Source organism: Zeugodacus cucurbitae, chromosome 4 (assembly GCF_028554725.1).
Source record: "Zeugodacus cucurbitae isolate PBARC_wt_2022May chromosome 4, idZeuCucr1.2, whole genome shotgun sequence".
Classification (NCBI taxonomy): Eukaryota; Metazoa; Arthropoda; class Insecta; order Diptera; family Tephritidae; genus Zeugodacus; species Zeugodacus cucurbitae.
In genome coordinates this window covers 55,549,019-55,566,055 of record NC_071669.1, presented here as the reverse complement: position 1 = coordinate 55,566,055, position 17,037 = coordinate 55,549,019, and the positions used below count along the sequence as shown (strand labels likewise).

At 36.7% G+C, this 17,037-nt stretch overlaps 1 protein-coding gene across 1 annotated transcript; it reads left to right on the top strand.

Annotated features, from left to right (window-relative positions):
* The first annotated feature begins 14,470 nt into the window (after positions 1–14,470).
* On the top strand, positions 14,471–15,094 carry LOC105220926 (probable trafficking protein particle complex subunit 2). Its single transcript, XM_011197496.3, has 2 exons — positions 14,471–14,637; positions 14,709–15,094. The coding sequence occupies exons 1-2, from the start codon at positions 14,551–14,553 to the stop codon at positions 15,042–15,044; spliced, it is 423 nt and encodes a 140-aa protein (XP_011195798.1). The 5' UTR covers positions 14,471–14,550; the 3' UTR covers positions 15,045–15,094.
* Positions 15,095–17,037: the final 1,943 nt, after the last annotated feature.

The following is a 17,037-nucleotide window of genomic DNA, read 5'->3' as shown; positions in this document are numbered from 1 at the left end:
GCCGTTTCGTTCGAAAATCTGTTTCCATCTAGATGGCAACTTCATGATACCCCCCTCTTAGAAGCTGCCCTCCTTATTTGCGAAGAACTCGGACAGCCACTTTTCACAAGCCTCTTTTGAGTTCATGGACAGGAACAGGTGGTAACCACTTGGCGCTATGTCCGAGTTATGGTGGATGCGATAAAACCTCCCATTCGAGTTGCCGTAGCTTCTGACGAGTCATCAACGAAGTCTGTAATCTGGCGTTGTCCTGGTGGAACACTACACCCTTCCTGTTGGCCAATTCTGGACGCTTCCGGTCGATCGCTTTGCGTCAAGTGGTCCAGTTGTTCGCAGTAGATGGTAGAATTAATGGTAGATGGCCATATGGGAGCAGCTCATAGTGGATGATTCCCTTCCAATCCCACCAAACACACAGCAAAATCTTCCGGGCCGTCAATCCCGGCTTGACCACTGTTTGGGACGATTCACTGGCCTTCGATCACGACCGTTTTCGCTTGATATTGTCGTGTGTGATCCATTTTTCGTCGCCAGTCACCATCCGCTTCAAAGGTGGGTCGAGTTCGTTCCGTTTCAGCACCATATCGCAGTCGTTGATCCCGTCCAGAAGGTTTTTTTGCGTCAAATCATGCGGCACCCAAACATCAAGATTTTTTCTGTATCCAGCCTTCTGCAGATGGTTTAAAATGGTTTGGTGACTAATTCCCATCTCCTGGGCGATGTAACGAGATGCCACATGCCGGTCTAACTCGATGTTTTCCATGATTTGATCGGTATTCGTAGTCACAGGTCTTCCGCCGGCTGGCTTATCCATGGTGTCGTTTTCACCCGCTCTGAATCGTCGAAACCATTCCTTGGCAGTTCGAAGTGATAGAGTACCATCCCCAAAAACACCATTAATCTCACGGAACATTTCTCTAGCCTATTTGCCTTTACCGAAGGAAACCTTTAAAATCGCGCGAATTTCGGCGTTAGCGAACTCCATGTTTACACGTCTAAAACTGTTGAACGCAATATCCAAACTAATCATGCATAGCGTCGTTTTGTAGGTTATGTCAAGACCTCTCAAAGATGTATAGTATTGCCAGATACGAACTCTATAGCGCTTTATACATAGCCGCGAAATTCAAAAGACAAAAAGGCGGAAGGGACAACCTAATATCATAAAAATATTCTCTGAAAATTTGAAGTTGATCCGATAATTACTTTTCGAGTTATTCGACAAATAACAAAGAGCGCCCTTTTAAGACCAATTAACTGTTTATTTTTTCCCAAAAATTTAGAATAAAATTTCCTGAGGTCGCCATTTTGTTAATTTTTTAAAGAAAACAAAAAAGCTCCGATCAGGCCCAGAATTATCTATTTATAAAATACTTTTTTCTTATCCGATTGATTTTAGATGAATCTCCAGGGACTTATGATTGTCACCACAAGGATCTTTTTTGGAACTGGGTCAGCACAAACAGTTATAACTTTGGAAATTCTTTTTTCAAACTTTCGTGACTTCAAGTCAAAACATTGTGTAATAATGCCATATTATTACTTTTGTAAAATAACAGGATTTAATAGCAAAAAAATAATGAAAATTCTAATTTTTTTCTGTCCCTGACTACCCCTACCTCTTAAGTAACCTTTTAATCCCTAAGCCCAGCAAGAATCCTATTGCGTACCAAAAAAATAATTATTAACCGTAATTTAGCAATAAAAATATTATTTATTGGCAGCAGCAAGCAATTAAATTGACTTAAAACAAAACAACAAATAAGTAAATAAAAATGTGTGCGCACATAAAATACACCCTATACCAGTTGTTCTGCACATTTAATGGCATTTTTCGAAATTTGTGAAAAACACACAAAACCGAAATTATTTAGCAAAATCAACACAATAAACAATATTAATCTTCATTAAAATGGAATTTCATTGAATTTATTATTGAACCGCGGACACGATGGCGCCAAGCTACTTACTTACGCCTACAAAGAAGGCAATATATACCTTCATAGATACTCACATACCTATATATCTACATACATACATACATACACACAGCTTTTATATTTTGTTTACAATAAATTACTATAAGTAGCCGCAACGCACAGTCTTCTATTTGGAGACCATTAAATATTGGCTCCTTCTTTTTTTTGTCTCCATTTTTTATTTATTCGCTTTCGCACTTCACTCGGCAATAATTTGAGAATAAATAAAAATGTAAAATTTTTATTATTTTAATATTTTCTTGAAATGTTTTCCAAATGCCGGCTGTTGAGTGATGATTGGGCCAAACACAGACTTCGCACTGACACCCACTCGTGTGCCAGCCAATGAACACACGCACACACATACATACATACAAGCATAAAATGTGGCAGTCCGCAAGGTAAATAGCACAAAGCCACCACCTTCTCTTCACCTCTCTGATGGAGAGTTAACGCTAACGGTTAAATATTCGCGGCAACAACACTGAACTGAGGTGTCGTCTTGCTGCAGACATTCCAACAGCAGCAGTTCTATAAATGTCGTGTAAATATTTTAGCGTAAAATACGGTCTTTGCTGTTGTTGTTGTTGTTGCTGTTGCATAGACATTGCCGTCGTGGTCGCTTCTACACCTTTTTGGGCGAAGTTCGATTTTAAGTCCCTAACAGTTTTGCACGTAGTAAATACCACACCGACTCAAAAAGCGAAAACGCTAATGGGTAAACACGAGCTGCGCTCATAGACACACACACACACACACTTACAATCATAGAAATTCCATTGGTAACTGCTGTTCCTACATCTCTTTTAGTATTTTCCCTCTTTTTGGTTTGCGAAGAGTTACTTACTAAGTACAAATATTTTACCGCTAAGTAGTTGGAATTTTGTGTACTCAAGCGTGGTTTTTGTAATCATTTCTGGTATTTGGTAATTGCCATTCCAGGCAATGTTTTAGCTGTAAATGCGTTAATAGCTTTAATTCGCAGATTTGTTGTAAACAAGTGTTTAATTGAAGCTTTAATTTTTGAGGTTAGGTACATTTTTTACTTCAATATTCTTGGTTCTTCAATAGAAGAGACTTCTTTATTTTTAAATTTAAATATTGGTCCATCTTGGAGGATCGCCGAAGTATTATTCCTTACGTACAAACCAAATGCAATGCCAATAAATACTCGGAGAGGAGTTCGCAAAGCGGAGAGAAGTCATTACTCTCAACCCAGCTATTTCCATTGATATACATAAATTAATTATTATAGGCTATAACCTACCAAATATCTCCTGTCATCAAACAAACAGTCAGCGCATTCGCGTCTTGGTACCCACGTCACTGTTGACAGTCATAACTTTGAAGTTCCTGAGAATTTCGTAAACCTTAGAATCAGCATCGACACCAATAATAATGTCAGCTTTGAAATCCAACGCAGAATCACTCTTGCCAACAGATGCTACTGTGGACTGCGTAGTCTCGACGAACAAAAACTAAACTCTACAAGTCCCTCATCATTCCCGTCCTACTTTATGGTGCAGAAGCGAGGACGATGTCAACGTCCGATGAGACAGCACTAAGAGTTTTAGAGAGAAAGGCTTTGCGGAAGAGTTATGGTCCCTTAAACATTAGCAACGGCGAATACCGCAGAAGATTTAATGATGAGCTGTATGTGTTATTCGACGCGAATAAAAAGACAGCGGGTACGCTGTCTAGGTCATATTGTTCGAATGGACGAAAGTGTTCCAGCTCTGAAAGTATTCGATGCAGTACCCGCTGGTGGAAGCCGAGGAAGAGAGAGTCCTCCACTCCGATGTAAGGACCAGGTGGAGAAGGACCTATCTTCACTTGGTATTACCAATTGGCACCAAACTGCAAAAAGGAGAGATTCGTGGCGCGCTGTTGTGGACTCGGCTATAGCCGCGTAAGCGGTGTCTACGCCGGTCAAGAAGAAGAAGATAGGCTATAGCTCCTTCCATTTACTACTTATCCCTAAACACGAGTCCCTTTTCATTATAACTCTGTCCTAGTCAGAGAGCAGGTAGTGGAATGCTGTTACCGTGACTCTTCTCTTTCGATGGAGACCGTGTAAAATAGGTTGAAGATGATCCATATCTTAGTGACACGAAAACGGCTATCACAGAGAAGAATGTTAGCGGTCTATAAAAACAAACAGAACCGTAAAACCATGCAGTGTTCGACTCTGTTTAAGATCAATCCGAAGGAGTTTCTGAATCGTTCGTGACAGTCAATAAATCATATAATCACTGCCACACACCAGAGACCAAAGAACAGCTGACTTAACTCCCCGAACCTTCCCACAAGAAGGCGAAGATTTCCTTGACACATTGACTACTTATAGAAAGCAAAACAGTCGCAGAACTCTACCATACCGAATTATGTGTCCGATTCGATACCGAATTGCAGAAAAAATGGTTCCATTTGGCCAAAAAAAAAATATACTTTCATCTTCAAAATACATCTCTGTCGTCCGGCACTCATAGAACCAGACTACCTTTTGCTACACCATCCACCGTATGCCCCGCCTTGGAACGCTCCGACTTAAAATCACTCGACGGAAAGAAATATGAGCCGCCATGGAGACTTACTTTGCAAGTCTCTAGAAAATGTATTTTGCAGAGGAGTTAAAAAGAGTCACAACATCACGGTATCAAGGGTATCGAGCTATAATGAGACTATGTTGGAAATAAATCGCCATTTTATTTGTTTTGTGGACTAAGGACTAATCGGCCTTCGCGCATGAACATGCATATTTAAGTATATCTAGAGGTTTTTCAACTTCCGATCGGACTCAGTGTTAAATTTTCAGACTCAACTTTAAATTAGGAAAACCTCTCAAACAATTTATGGAAATCACACTCCCATAGCACACGTACGATCTATGCCTCAACTCATATATATTTACATACAATACATCAGTTCGGGTGTTTATGTGCCTTGAAGTATTTGCTTGATCTTCAGTGGCGTTGATGACATCGGCAAAGATCAAACTCACAATACCGTTTCCCATGTCAATAAAAAAGCATTTACATATATGGATATAGGTATGTATCTCTGTGTATGTATATACATAAGTGACTGCTTCAAAGGCAACGACACTGACTGACATCGCCATTACCACTTTTGCTTCTGTTCATAGGCGACGAGAGGCCTCTGTCAGCACAGTTTACTTTAAACGGTAGCTTAACAGTTGCTAATGGCACAATTAAGCGCTGCTTATTTGCATAAATGAGGTGAAGTTTGATTTCTTGATTTCTGTTTGCATTTAAGATTTTAAAATGATTTACAAATATTCCGAGAATGTGGACAATTATTAAATGGTAATGGTTGTGTATAATAATCGCAACGCTCTGATGTCTTAATTTCGGATTTTGTTTACATACATACATACATAAAAACTTACACATGTTTGATAAGATCGAAAATATATGTAGATGGAGTTGAGAATTTAAGAACCACTTATAGATACAATAACACAGCCACACACAAAAAAAATTTGTAATGACCTGGTAATGACGGGGTCTTACTATGTGCACCATATGTTTTTGGGGTCGCTTGAGTCCGAATCCGAGGTCCATTTAATCCTATTAGATCAGGGTTTTGACATAACTCCAGAAAACCAATATTGCGGACAGCTATTTTTAAAATTCACCGGATTCGCTTGAAACTCGCTACTTGGAAGTTTTACGGGTCACCGCTTACGAATCCGGTGTCGGTTTTTCCAAATTCAAAATGGCAGACCCAATATGGCGGACTTTTTATACTCTCGCAACAAAAGTTGCTATATAGTTTTGTCCACATAACGGTTGTTTGTAAGTCCTAAAACTAAACGAGTTAGATCCGGTCAAATCCGGATGTCTGTCTGTCCGTCTGAGTAAAAATTTAGATATCTTAATGAAACTTGGAACACGTGTTCCTTGGACCCTAAGAAGGTTAAGCTCGAAGATGGCCGGGATCGGAGCACTGCCACGCCCACAAAATGGCGATAACCAAAAACACATAAAGAGGAATAACTAAGCCATAAATAAAGTTATGAAAAAAATTTGGAACATAGGATCGTAATAGAGAGGGGCACATTTGAATGTAATTTTTTTGGAAAAGTGGGCGTGACCCCGCCCCCAAATATGTTTTTTGTATATATCTTGCAAACCAATAAAGCTATATAAACCAAACTTTCTGCAGTCGTTTTTTTATCCGTTTCCTTATACAGTCTAAAAATTAAAGAAATCGGATAATAACCACGCCCACCTCCCATACAAAGGTTAGGTTGAAAATGACTAAAAGTGCGTTAACTCACTAACGAGAAATGTCAGAAACACAAAATTTCACAGAAATGATAGCAGAAGGAAGCTGCACTCAGATCTTTATACAAAATGGAAAATGGGCTTGGCATCGCCCACTTATGGGTCAAAAACCATATCTCAGGAACTACTCGACAGATTTCAATGAAATTCGGTATATAATATTTTATTGACACCCTGATGACATGTGTGGAAAATGGATAAAATCGGTTCACAACCACGACTACTTTCTTTATAACTCAATTTTGAATTCCATCTGAATCCTTCACTTTATAATATATACATTAGGAACCAATGATGATAGCGAAATAAAACTTTACACAAATACAGTATATGATCTCTGGCATCACTTGTGAAAAAATTGTCGAAAACGGACTATAACTTTTCAAGGCCCCAGATATCGAACATGTTGAACTCAGCGCCTAAGGTTAAATTTTAACCGAAAATATGGGTAAATCTCTCAGCTAATTTAATGTAATTCAGAGGAAATTGTTTTCTTCCAATAGTGAGTCTCTATTCCAAAAATTATTAAAATCGGGTCACAACATCTCCTAGCTCCCATATACATAATTATATTTTTTTCAAAAATATCATCCCCTAGCTCCCATATACCTAATTATAGGTTTTCCAAAAATACAGTGGGCTTTATAACGGATATGTGTATTGGTTAATATGTGATATATCTTAGCAAAATTAAGTGAGCTTATAGTATTGGATATAGTGTACCTTGCTGGTGAAATTGAATAAAATCGGTTCAGGGATTACCTCCGCCCTCATATCTATATTGACGATTTTCGTTATTCTATTAAACTTTATGCCGAATTTATGGGTAAATTTGTGCGTTATCTTAATAAAAACGCGTTATCAGGGTATAAAATGTTCGGTTACACCCGAACTTAGCCCTTCCTTACTTGTATGGCGAACCAATATGGCGGACACATTTTAAAAATTCGCCAGATGCATTCGCCATTTTGAATTTTGAGAAACTGATACCGGATTCGTATCAATAATAATGAGTTTCAATCGAATACGATGAATTTAAAAAATCGCTGTCCAGGGGTTATGTCAAAAACCCGATCTTATGAGGTTAAATGGACCTCGTATTAGGATTCAGCGACCCCAAAAACGTGTAGTACAGTAAGACCCCCAGATCATAACAAAAAAAAAAAATGTGTGTGGCTGTGTAATCTGTTCACTTTTTAGAAGGGGGGTACATTATATACTTTCATATTTCCAAATATACATGTATGGATCTTAAAAATTCATCAACTATTAGATGAAGTAGATGAAGCTTCAAATTAATATGTAAATAGTTTGGTTATATACTTTTTTAAGGTTACTCAGCTTTATTTTCATTGAGAAATTTAATGATCACACCGGGTTGCTACGACTATAAAGAGTTGTAAATCGAGAGACATAGCTTTCATAAATGATTTATTAACTTGGAGGAGACTCGAAACCAAACTTAAATGAGTTCCATAAGTTTTCTCGTTGTTAATTTTTAAGATATCTTTGATTGGGAAGGAGACGCCTCTTAAAAGTGACGTTGCTTTAGATATGTTGACTTAGTGATTTTCTTCGATATCTCTATGAAATAAGGCCCGGAGAACTGCTCTAGGTTCTCATATTGTTATATTATTTAGCTTATTGATCAAAAATAATAAACATCTAGCTTCTGGCTTCTATCGCAAAACATGTTTAAAACGTAATATACTTCGACCTACCGCGAAATCGCTGGAAACTGTCCTTTTGGAACACAGTGGATTGAAAACGGTCTTTGCAGCTACTGCCGCTCGGTAAGGCTCATCTCTCCGCGATCATTGGAGTGCTTACTGGTCATTGCCCAATAGGCACACACGCGGTGAGGCTAGGAATCATGTCAGACAAAGCTGTTTGGAAGAAGGCGAAGAGGAATTAACCAAGCACTTCCTTCTTCAATGTCCAGCATTCGTCAGACTTAGGTTAAAGCACCTCGGTAGGCATATTTTCTGCGAACCCAGCGAAATGACTGAAATCGACATTAGCCGGGTGTCACAATGGACTGTCGAATCTGTCTCAGTGAGATTCTCTGCATTTGCGGAGATCTACCCCTTAACCTAACCTAACCTAACCTTCGACCTAAAATACTTCAAAAATGTTTATATAAGGCCTTTCTGAACAATGATCTTAAACTCATTCTATTCTGTGACATCTAGCTATTTCATGTGGACATAAGCTTACATTTTCTAAATATAACCGGGTTTATTTGATAGACTTCTATGCACCAAGATTTAGTTCCAATTGAACCAACGCATTTCATCTGTAATTTTATCTGAACATTTTGAGACAAATTTACCGAAGCTTCTTCTACAAATGTTCAAATCTTCTAGTTGTGAGACGCCGTTGAAAACTTATGGTGTTTATGAAAAATCTTCTGATATCAGTGATATTCAAGGCTTGTTCTCAAATAGCTTTTAGTAAAAACTAGTCGAGAGAATTGTATTTATAATTTTAGATTTCAGTCCGACTCTGTTGAGAACCCTACACACACGACAAGTGGCTATCACGCACTTCGTGCACTCGACTAGCGTGATGACATTTTGTATTAAAATATATCAATATTTTAAAGCTTTCTAACTAAGCTTATTGAATTTCATAAGTATCTACATATATGCACATTTGCACTTAGAACACTCCACAAACAATTTACAGTTATGAAAATTAACATGTAACGACTTGACAATCCAACGGACTTAATTTATAACTAATTGTCATATGACCACAATTAAGCACACATTTTAGTTGCGGTACTTAAGTGTGGACTTAAGTAGTTAGAGCACATTGGCAATCATGCGAGCAACGTGAATCTTAAGTGCAACTATGCATGGCGCAAAGTAGTTGGAAAGGGCATTGGCGCATTTAGTTTGGCGCGCCGTACCGTTAAGTATGGCGGTTCGATAGCGAATTTCTAAATGCCATAAGTATGCTCCATAATTAAAGCTTCCGCGAGCTGTAGCAGTAATTGAATAATAACTGTGCTTAAATATATTTATAATTGTTGATAACATTCGCCTACACACATTGCATTGATCCCGCTCTTCATATCACCCACATACGAGGTGAGACTTGTGGCGATAATTTGCGCCATAAAATGAAGTAAAAGCACCACAGGCACTTAACTAAATGAAGATATGGTTGTACTGTACGTAATACTAGTAGCTCGTTATTTACTTACTACGCTTCGGCGAGCCTCCAACAACACATAGACGTATGTATGTATGTATCAGTTCAAAAAAATAAAGCTCTTCCAGTGAGAGATAACCTTTGTTGTGTGAAAAAATGTCAATATTTGAAATTAGTTTAGCCACCCGCCGTAAAAAAAGAAATATGTAACTCTATCTGTCATAATTATTTATTACTCGAGAACCTACTACACACTACACGACGCTGAAGTTGACTAAACCCAGCAGTGAATTGACCTGTTTCGAAACCAGTGGAGCACTAGTCGTCTTTGAATCGATTTACACTCATGTTCGATTCGTCTCTGCTAGCAAAGTAAATTTAATGCGATAGTATAAGCGGATTCCTTATTATAGATTTATTATACATTTTTAAGAATATATTGACTTTTCCATTTTGGCAGAATGTAGAACAGATTTGAAGTAGTTCGAGAAGCACGTTGACTTTTGACTATTTCCTTTGATCTCAGAATTGATTTTGATAACGTTTTCGTTTAAAGATATATTCAACGGATTCAAGGAAATAATATTAAACAAGTAAGGAAGCGCTAAGTTCGGATGTAACCGAACATTTCATACTCTCGCAATTTATTTATTTAATTTTATTAAAATAACACACAATTTGACCCACATATTCGGCATATATATGATATAAAGACCAATGAAAGTTGGAAACTCTAATATTTGGTATATGGGAGCTATGTGAAGTTATGACCCGATTTCACTCATTTTTGCCACAGAGACATTTTATTAGAAGAAAAATATTCCCTCTGAATTTCTTTAAAATATCTGAGAGACTTCCCTATATTTTCGTTAAAAAATGTATTGGAAGCACTGAGGTCCTCATGTTCGATATATGGGGGCTTAACAACTTATGGTTCGATTCTGCATATTTTTAGAATGGTGATGCCACACTATATGTAAATGCAGTATTTGTGCAAAATTCTGTTCCGATATCTTCACTAGTGCTGACTTTATATATTGTAAAATAAACGATTCAAGTCGACCTCAAATTTAGGCGTGATGATGAACCGATTTGGCATATTTTCATAACATATCATTAGGATTTAAAGAAAATATTACAAACCGAATTTCATTAAAATTGGTCGAGTAGTTTCTGAGATATGAGTTTTGACCCATAAGTGAGCGGAGCCACACCCATTTTAAATTTTATATACCAATTTGAGTGCAGCGCTTCTGTACCATCATTGTAATGAAATTTAAGAGTTCTGGTGTTTTTCTTTGCTGAATTAAAGCATTTTTAGTAGTTTTCAACATAACCTTTGTGTGGGAGGTAAGCGTGATATAAATTTCATACAAATTTCCTTCCCAAACACGAAGTTTTCCATAACTCGAACTCTTGAATCGGCAATAGAAATCAAATTTCATACAAATTTCCATGCATAAATCGAGTTTTTCGACCAGGGCATAATACAAAATTTAAAATTTTACTATCGAGGCAGAATTTTAAAAGAGTCCGAACAAAAAATATGGTTTTACACTTATGGATTTCATAAATCATGTAACAAAGGCATGGGATACAGATGTCAAGAGCAAACTGCAACAAACAATATGACAGAATACATGTTTTAACGTAATTATATAAAACATTATGTGAAGTAAATATGTATATAAAACTGTGTATAAATCTATAATTTACAGCTTTTGGAAAAATTGTATGTTTTAATGAAACTTTCTATAACTCGAATTCTCTCTAACTCGAAGTATTTTGGTGATTTATGGTGATTCGAGTTAGGAAAATTCAACTGTATATCCAACGAATTCAGGGAAACAATATCAAAACAAATTTCGATTTTAATTCCATTTCAAATTTTTATATAGAAATGTTTAATAGTTATACTTTGGGATTACGAAAGAACCAATTATGGACGTAAAGTGGTTCATTTTGAACAAGTTTTAAGACTTTGCCTCACTTAGCAGTACCACTTGTTTTGACTACTGGGTATATACTACAATACACCGGAGCGGAAAATATATAATTCGATTGCCTTATTAAATTTTTGTTTATTTATTTTTGAAATTATTACACCATAGGCTTCAATAATTAATAATGCTATTGATAATTGTAAGAGTTGTTATCAAGCAATAAACTAGCGTAAACAACAACAAGAATTTTATTGCCGTAATACTAGTATACCATTATAAAAGTAGAGAAGAACTGATGTGAAAATTCGGTAGCTACTAAATACATACAAACATATGTAGAAGTAATATAGCCATATATGTATATCCAAACGTATGATAAACATGTGTCATAGGATTTATTAACCCCTTGGTTTTCGTTGAGATACTTAAAAAAAAATTATGGAACCATTTAAGAGTGAAAACTCGATGCGAGTTCTTGAAGGAATGATGGAAGCGGAATAAAAATACGCAATAAGATATATTATTATTCCTCCACCTCGTCTTTCAAAGCAACGGAAGACTCTTATTTCGTATATTTGTGAAGTATTCTATTCGATGCGTGGCAGAATTGCAACGGAGGCAAGAGCTTTTTTTCATCGATGACTTCGTAAAATTAATTTATATTATTATTGATATTTATTTTATGATAAAAACATTATTGTACTATCATCCCGATATTAAAACTGACCTTAAAACATAAAAGAATCTGTGACATAAAACAACATAAACACAAGCAACCACAACAAATAATCAACATCCGTCGTGGAGTGTACATAAACTCGTTACTAGCGAAAGCCAACAACAGCTTCATGCCCTTTTACAAAAGAAACCAACAACGACGGCACAGTCAACAATACTGTCACACTAATAAATACTCTCACCTAATGGGAAAAAAGAGAGAGAGCAAACTGTGAATTTAATGAAATTAAGAATCGATAGAAACACTGGTAGAAAAGCCCATTGATGTGGCCGCTGCACACCTGCAAGCCGACAACTACAATCGAGAGTAGGTAAGTGGCTTCCGGTGATGCCGCCAATATGAAGATTGTTCCGCTTGGGCAAGACCTTGAGCACTGGTCAGATGGTCAAACAGTAGTTGACACTTCCACCGGTTGAAGTTAATGCGCAGAGTGCTGATCAAAGCGCCAAACCGGCGATCATGCTGTCCACTTGCCAATCAAGCGTTTATCATCCCACACTTACAGTGCTGATGAAAGTGCTTAAAGAGAGTTAATAATTGCAATGGCTGTGTGTATAGCTCTACAGAGGCGTAGTTGTTATGGAAGAAAGGGTAACTGCAGTCGTCTGATGATTTCATTATGGGATTAACACGGTAAATATTTTGGGTTCAAATCCTGATTGAAGTAAAATCTAAAGTAATAGTCGCCTATGAACTCCTGATTGGGTTCAATATTCTCATAAAACTCATTAATTGTTTAGAGGCAGCACAAATTGCGTATGTTTCTCAAAACGTAAGACCAATCCTCCTACAATTTTTACCCTCTACGTACATGGCAAAGTAATTTTTAAGTACTTACTTGTGATCAGTAAAGTAGTATGTGTGTAAATAGCATCGATTACTTGCAGATGTCAGCTACCGTCTTGATTTGATCACTCGCGTCGCACGCTGCAAACAAAATAACTCCGGTAGTAACTCATAAATGCACCGATCCCGTCACATACATCTTCACAAACCGGATTACTTTAAGCAAGGTTTGTCCATTTTCGACTTCGTTATGCAAATAATCAATATTTGTTTTGGCATCATCATTCGTCACCTTCTGCAGTTAATGATCGTTGCGACGACTCTCGGTTAATGGTTGCGGCGTTGCATTCTTTTATAAGCTTGTGTATGTACACTCGTATCCAAGTATATGGATGTATATTTAAATATTTTGGTAAAAGTAATATTGAGGTGAGTTAGGTGAATCAAAGCCATGATTCCTTCTTTCAATTTGATTGAGATAGTTATGTGTTTTTTATACTTCAATGGAAAGGACTGATGCTGTTTGCTTGAACTTGAATGCTGCTTGCTACTGCAGTTGTTTTAACTGAAATTAATATTGAAAAGTTTTGGTAAATATTTATAATAATTGACTTATATCACAGATAGACTATAAAAAGTTGTTATTATGGGTATCTTACTAGTATTCAGTGAAAATTGTGAAATTTGGCTTGTTTAAAAAACAGACTTGACTTGAATAATCATTTCAATATATTTTTCCAATATCCGCAACTGAGCTTACTTCACTTTAAAAGTCAGCGGATATTGTTGTTAATTGATATCTGTCTGGTGTTCTCATGATGCCATTGAAAAAATCACCTCCAGATGGCGCAGTGTTTGGCAGCAATTGTTGCACCGCTTCTGTCTGAGACACTAAGAATTGTAAATTGTAAATGTAAATGTGTCTACGTAACCGTTATGGAAACGAATTTACATTCTGCCCAGGAAAACTAACTCGGCTTCACTTCCAAATACTGATTAGGAGATATATCAGTCGGTTTCTTATAGTTGTACCAATGCCGCTTATACTTGGTTCGTCTTGAATCTACCACCCGTTCAGTTCTAAAACGACTGTGTTTCCTCGTGAGTACTCCTAACCGTTTGTTGCTTACTTTCTGCCATCTGAAAGTAAAAATTCGCTATATTTTAATATATTTATACAAACCTTTAAAATAAGCTAATTAATTACTTGAAAATAGACGCTGTTTCCTATTGCTATTTCCCTCCGCTCTGACGCTTTAAATCACAATAGAGGCATTGCCAGCTCGACCTTTTGAATATTCACAATCTGCACTAACAGCTGTTATGTTACTTACAGATGGTACGTCTCAACTAAATGAAAAGTCGATAACTGTAAACATCTAAAGTAAATTTTCAAAATTTGCTGCTTGAACGTGATATTATCGGTTCAACTCTACTGCAATTTTGATTTTTAAGAAACTTATAAACAAAATCGTGCAAAGCTATACTACAGCCAGAGTTAATGATTGGTTTTAAGAAAGCTCAAAACCAAATCGATAAATCTATATCATCACTATATATTTAATGAAAAATAGAAAACCTTTGTATATGTCACCAATAAGAATAAACAAATTGTAATTTTTGCATAAATAAACATGACAACGTACTATTTCGTCATCGTTGGACACAATGATAATCCAATCTTTGAAATGGAATTTAGCACAGTCAACAAAGAGTTGCGCGTAAGTAGCGGAGAGTTAATACTCCAACTTCCTGCAATGTCCTTATATTGTAATCAACTGATTCATTGCAGAAAGAAGACAGTCGTCACTTGAGCCAATTCATTGCACACGCCGCACTGGATCTAGTAGACGAACACAAATGGAGAACGCCCAATTTGCAGCTCAAGTCCATCGACAGATTTAATCAATGGTTCGTGTCCGCTTTTGTCACCGCCAGTCAAATACGTTTCATCATTGTGCATGACAACAAAAACGATGATGGCATCAAGAATTTCTTCAATGAAATGTACGAAACATATATTAAACATTCCATGAACTCTTTCTATAAAATCAATACGCCCATCAAATCGCCAGTTTTCGAGAAGAAGGCGCAACTTTACGGCCGAAAGTTTCTGCTATCATTATAATTGTTGAGTAGTTTAATAAATGTAGATGCATATTATTTATAAGTGTAAAACAGTGTATTATTTTGAGTGTTGTTTTATATGAAGTATTCGATTGCTAACGCAGTAGAAATGTTTAATGTTCATTCGTTACTTATTATCCTTTCTAAAGATCGGAAGTGGACCTGCAACAGCACAATTTCCTAGAATATTTAATTTAAAACATACATTGAATTTTTATACTATAAATTTTTTTCTTGAGGACATGTAATTTTTCTTGGACCTCCATATCCACATACTTGATATTGAGCTTTCAACAACAATTTGATTTTACAACAACATCAACTATATTAATGAAATAATATATTATATTATATTCATGATCGTATTTTTTGGTATTTGTATTTGTTGTTCTAGCCTAGAAATATTCCTCACATAATTTTGAGGAATGCTGCCGAGTTGACACTTTTTACGTGGACCCGAATGTCTTGGGAACGAGGATAAAGTAGCCTATAGTCTGATTTGTTGTTGTTGTAACGGTTACCCAAACCTGCTTGAATCGACAAGCCTAGTCTAATTGCCATCGAGTCTGGATGAGTAGGAGTTTAACCTGCTAAAGTATCCAGAACGAAGTTACGCGAGGGTCACTCTAATTCTAAAAAGTGTCTGCCATTTAGTTCCTGTAATATGGTTTAATAGGTTCGGGACCCTACACACTCAACAGTGATGGACCAACATTTTGACTGTAAGTTCGGCAGTAGTCTCAAATTTCGGGTTTAGATAACCGTTCCAACTACAACAACAACTAGAATTTGATATCATTTTGTGGCCCAACCACAGTAATAAAGTTGCTAGAGTCTTCATTTAATAATTATGAAATGATGATATAATTAAGGCATAAACTATGAATTTTTATACTCTTGCAACAAATGTTGCTAAAGAGAGATAGTTTTGTTCACATAACGGTTGTTTGTAACACCCAAAACTAAACGAGTTAGATGTAGGGTTATATATACTAAAGTGATCAGGGTGAAGAGTGGAGTTCAAATCCAAATGTCTGTCTGTCCGTCCGTCCGTCTGTGCAAGCTGTAACTTGAGTAAAAATTAAGATATCTTGATGAAACTTGGTACACTTATTTCTTGGCACCATAGGAAGGTTGCTTTCGAAAATGAGCAAAATCGGACCACTGCCACGGCCACAAAATGGCGAAAACCGAAAACACATAAAGTGCCATAACTAAGCCATGAATAAAGCTATGGAAATAAAATTTGGTATGTAGGATCGTACTATGAAGGGGCACATTTGGATGTAATTTTTTTGGGGCAGTGGGCGTGGCCCCGCCCCCTACTAAGTTTTTTGTACATATCTCGCAAACCCATAGAGCTATATAAACCAACCTTTCTGCAGTCGTTTTTTTTAGCCACTTCCTAATACAGTCCAAAAATGAAAGAAATCCGATCATAACCACGCCCACCTCCCATACAAAAGTTAGGTTGAAAATTACTAAAAGTGGGTTAACTCATTAACGAAAAACGTCAGAAACACTAAATTTCACATAAGAAATGGCAGTTGAAAGCTGCACTCAGATTTTTTTACAAAATGGAAAATGGGCGTGGCGTCGCCCACTTATGGGTCAAAACCATATCTCAAGAACTACTCGACCGATTTCAATGAAACTTGGTTTGTAATAGTTTCCTTACCTCCCAATAATATGTTGTGAAAATTGGCCAAATCGCTTCACAACCACGCCTACTTCCTATATACCTAAACTTAGAAGATGATCTGAATCGTTTACTTTACAATATATAAAGTAAGCACTAGTGAAGATATCGGTGCAGAACTTTGCACAAATACTATGTTAATAGTGTGGCAGCCCCATTCTAAAAATCATCGAAATCAAACCATAGGTTTTTAAGGCCCCATATATCGAACACGAGGACCTCGGTGCTTCTAACCCAATATTATGGTTTCCAACTTTCAATGGACTTTATACAATATATATGACGAAAATTGTGT

What these genes read in the sequence shown, in the direction of transcription:
- LOC105220926 (XM_011197496.3), top strand. Translation starts at nt 14,551, where the DNA reads ATGACAACGTACTATTTCGTCATCGTTGGACACAATGATAATCCAATC. An exon ending in CAGTCAACAAAGAGTTGCGC is followed by an intron (nt 14,638 to 14,708) that starts GTAAGTAGCGGA and finishes GATTCATTGCAG; the next exon opens with AAAGAAGACAGTCGTCACTT.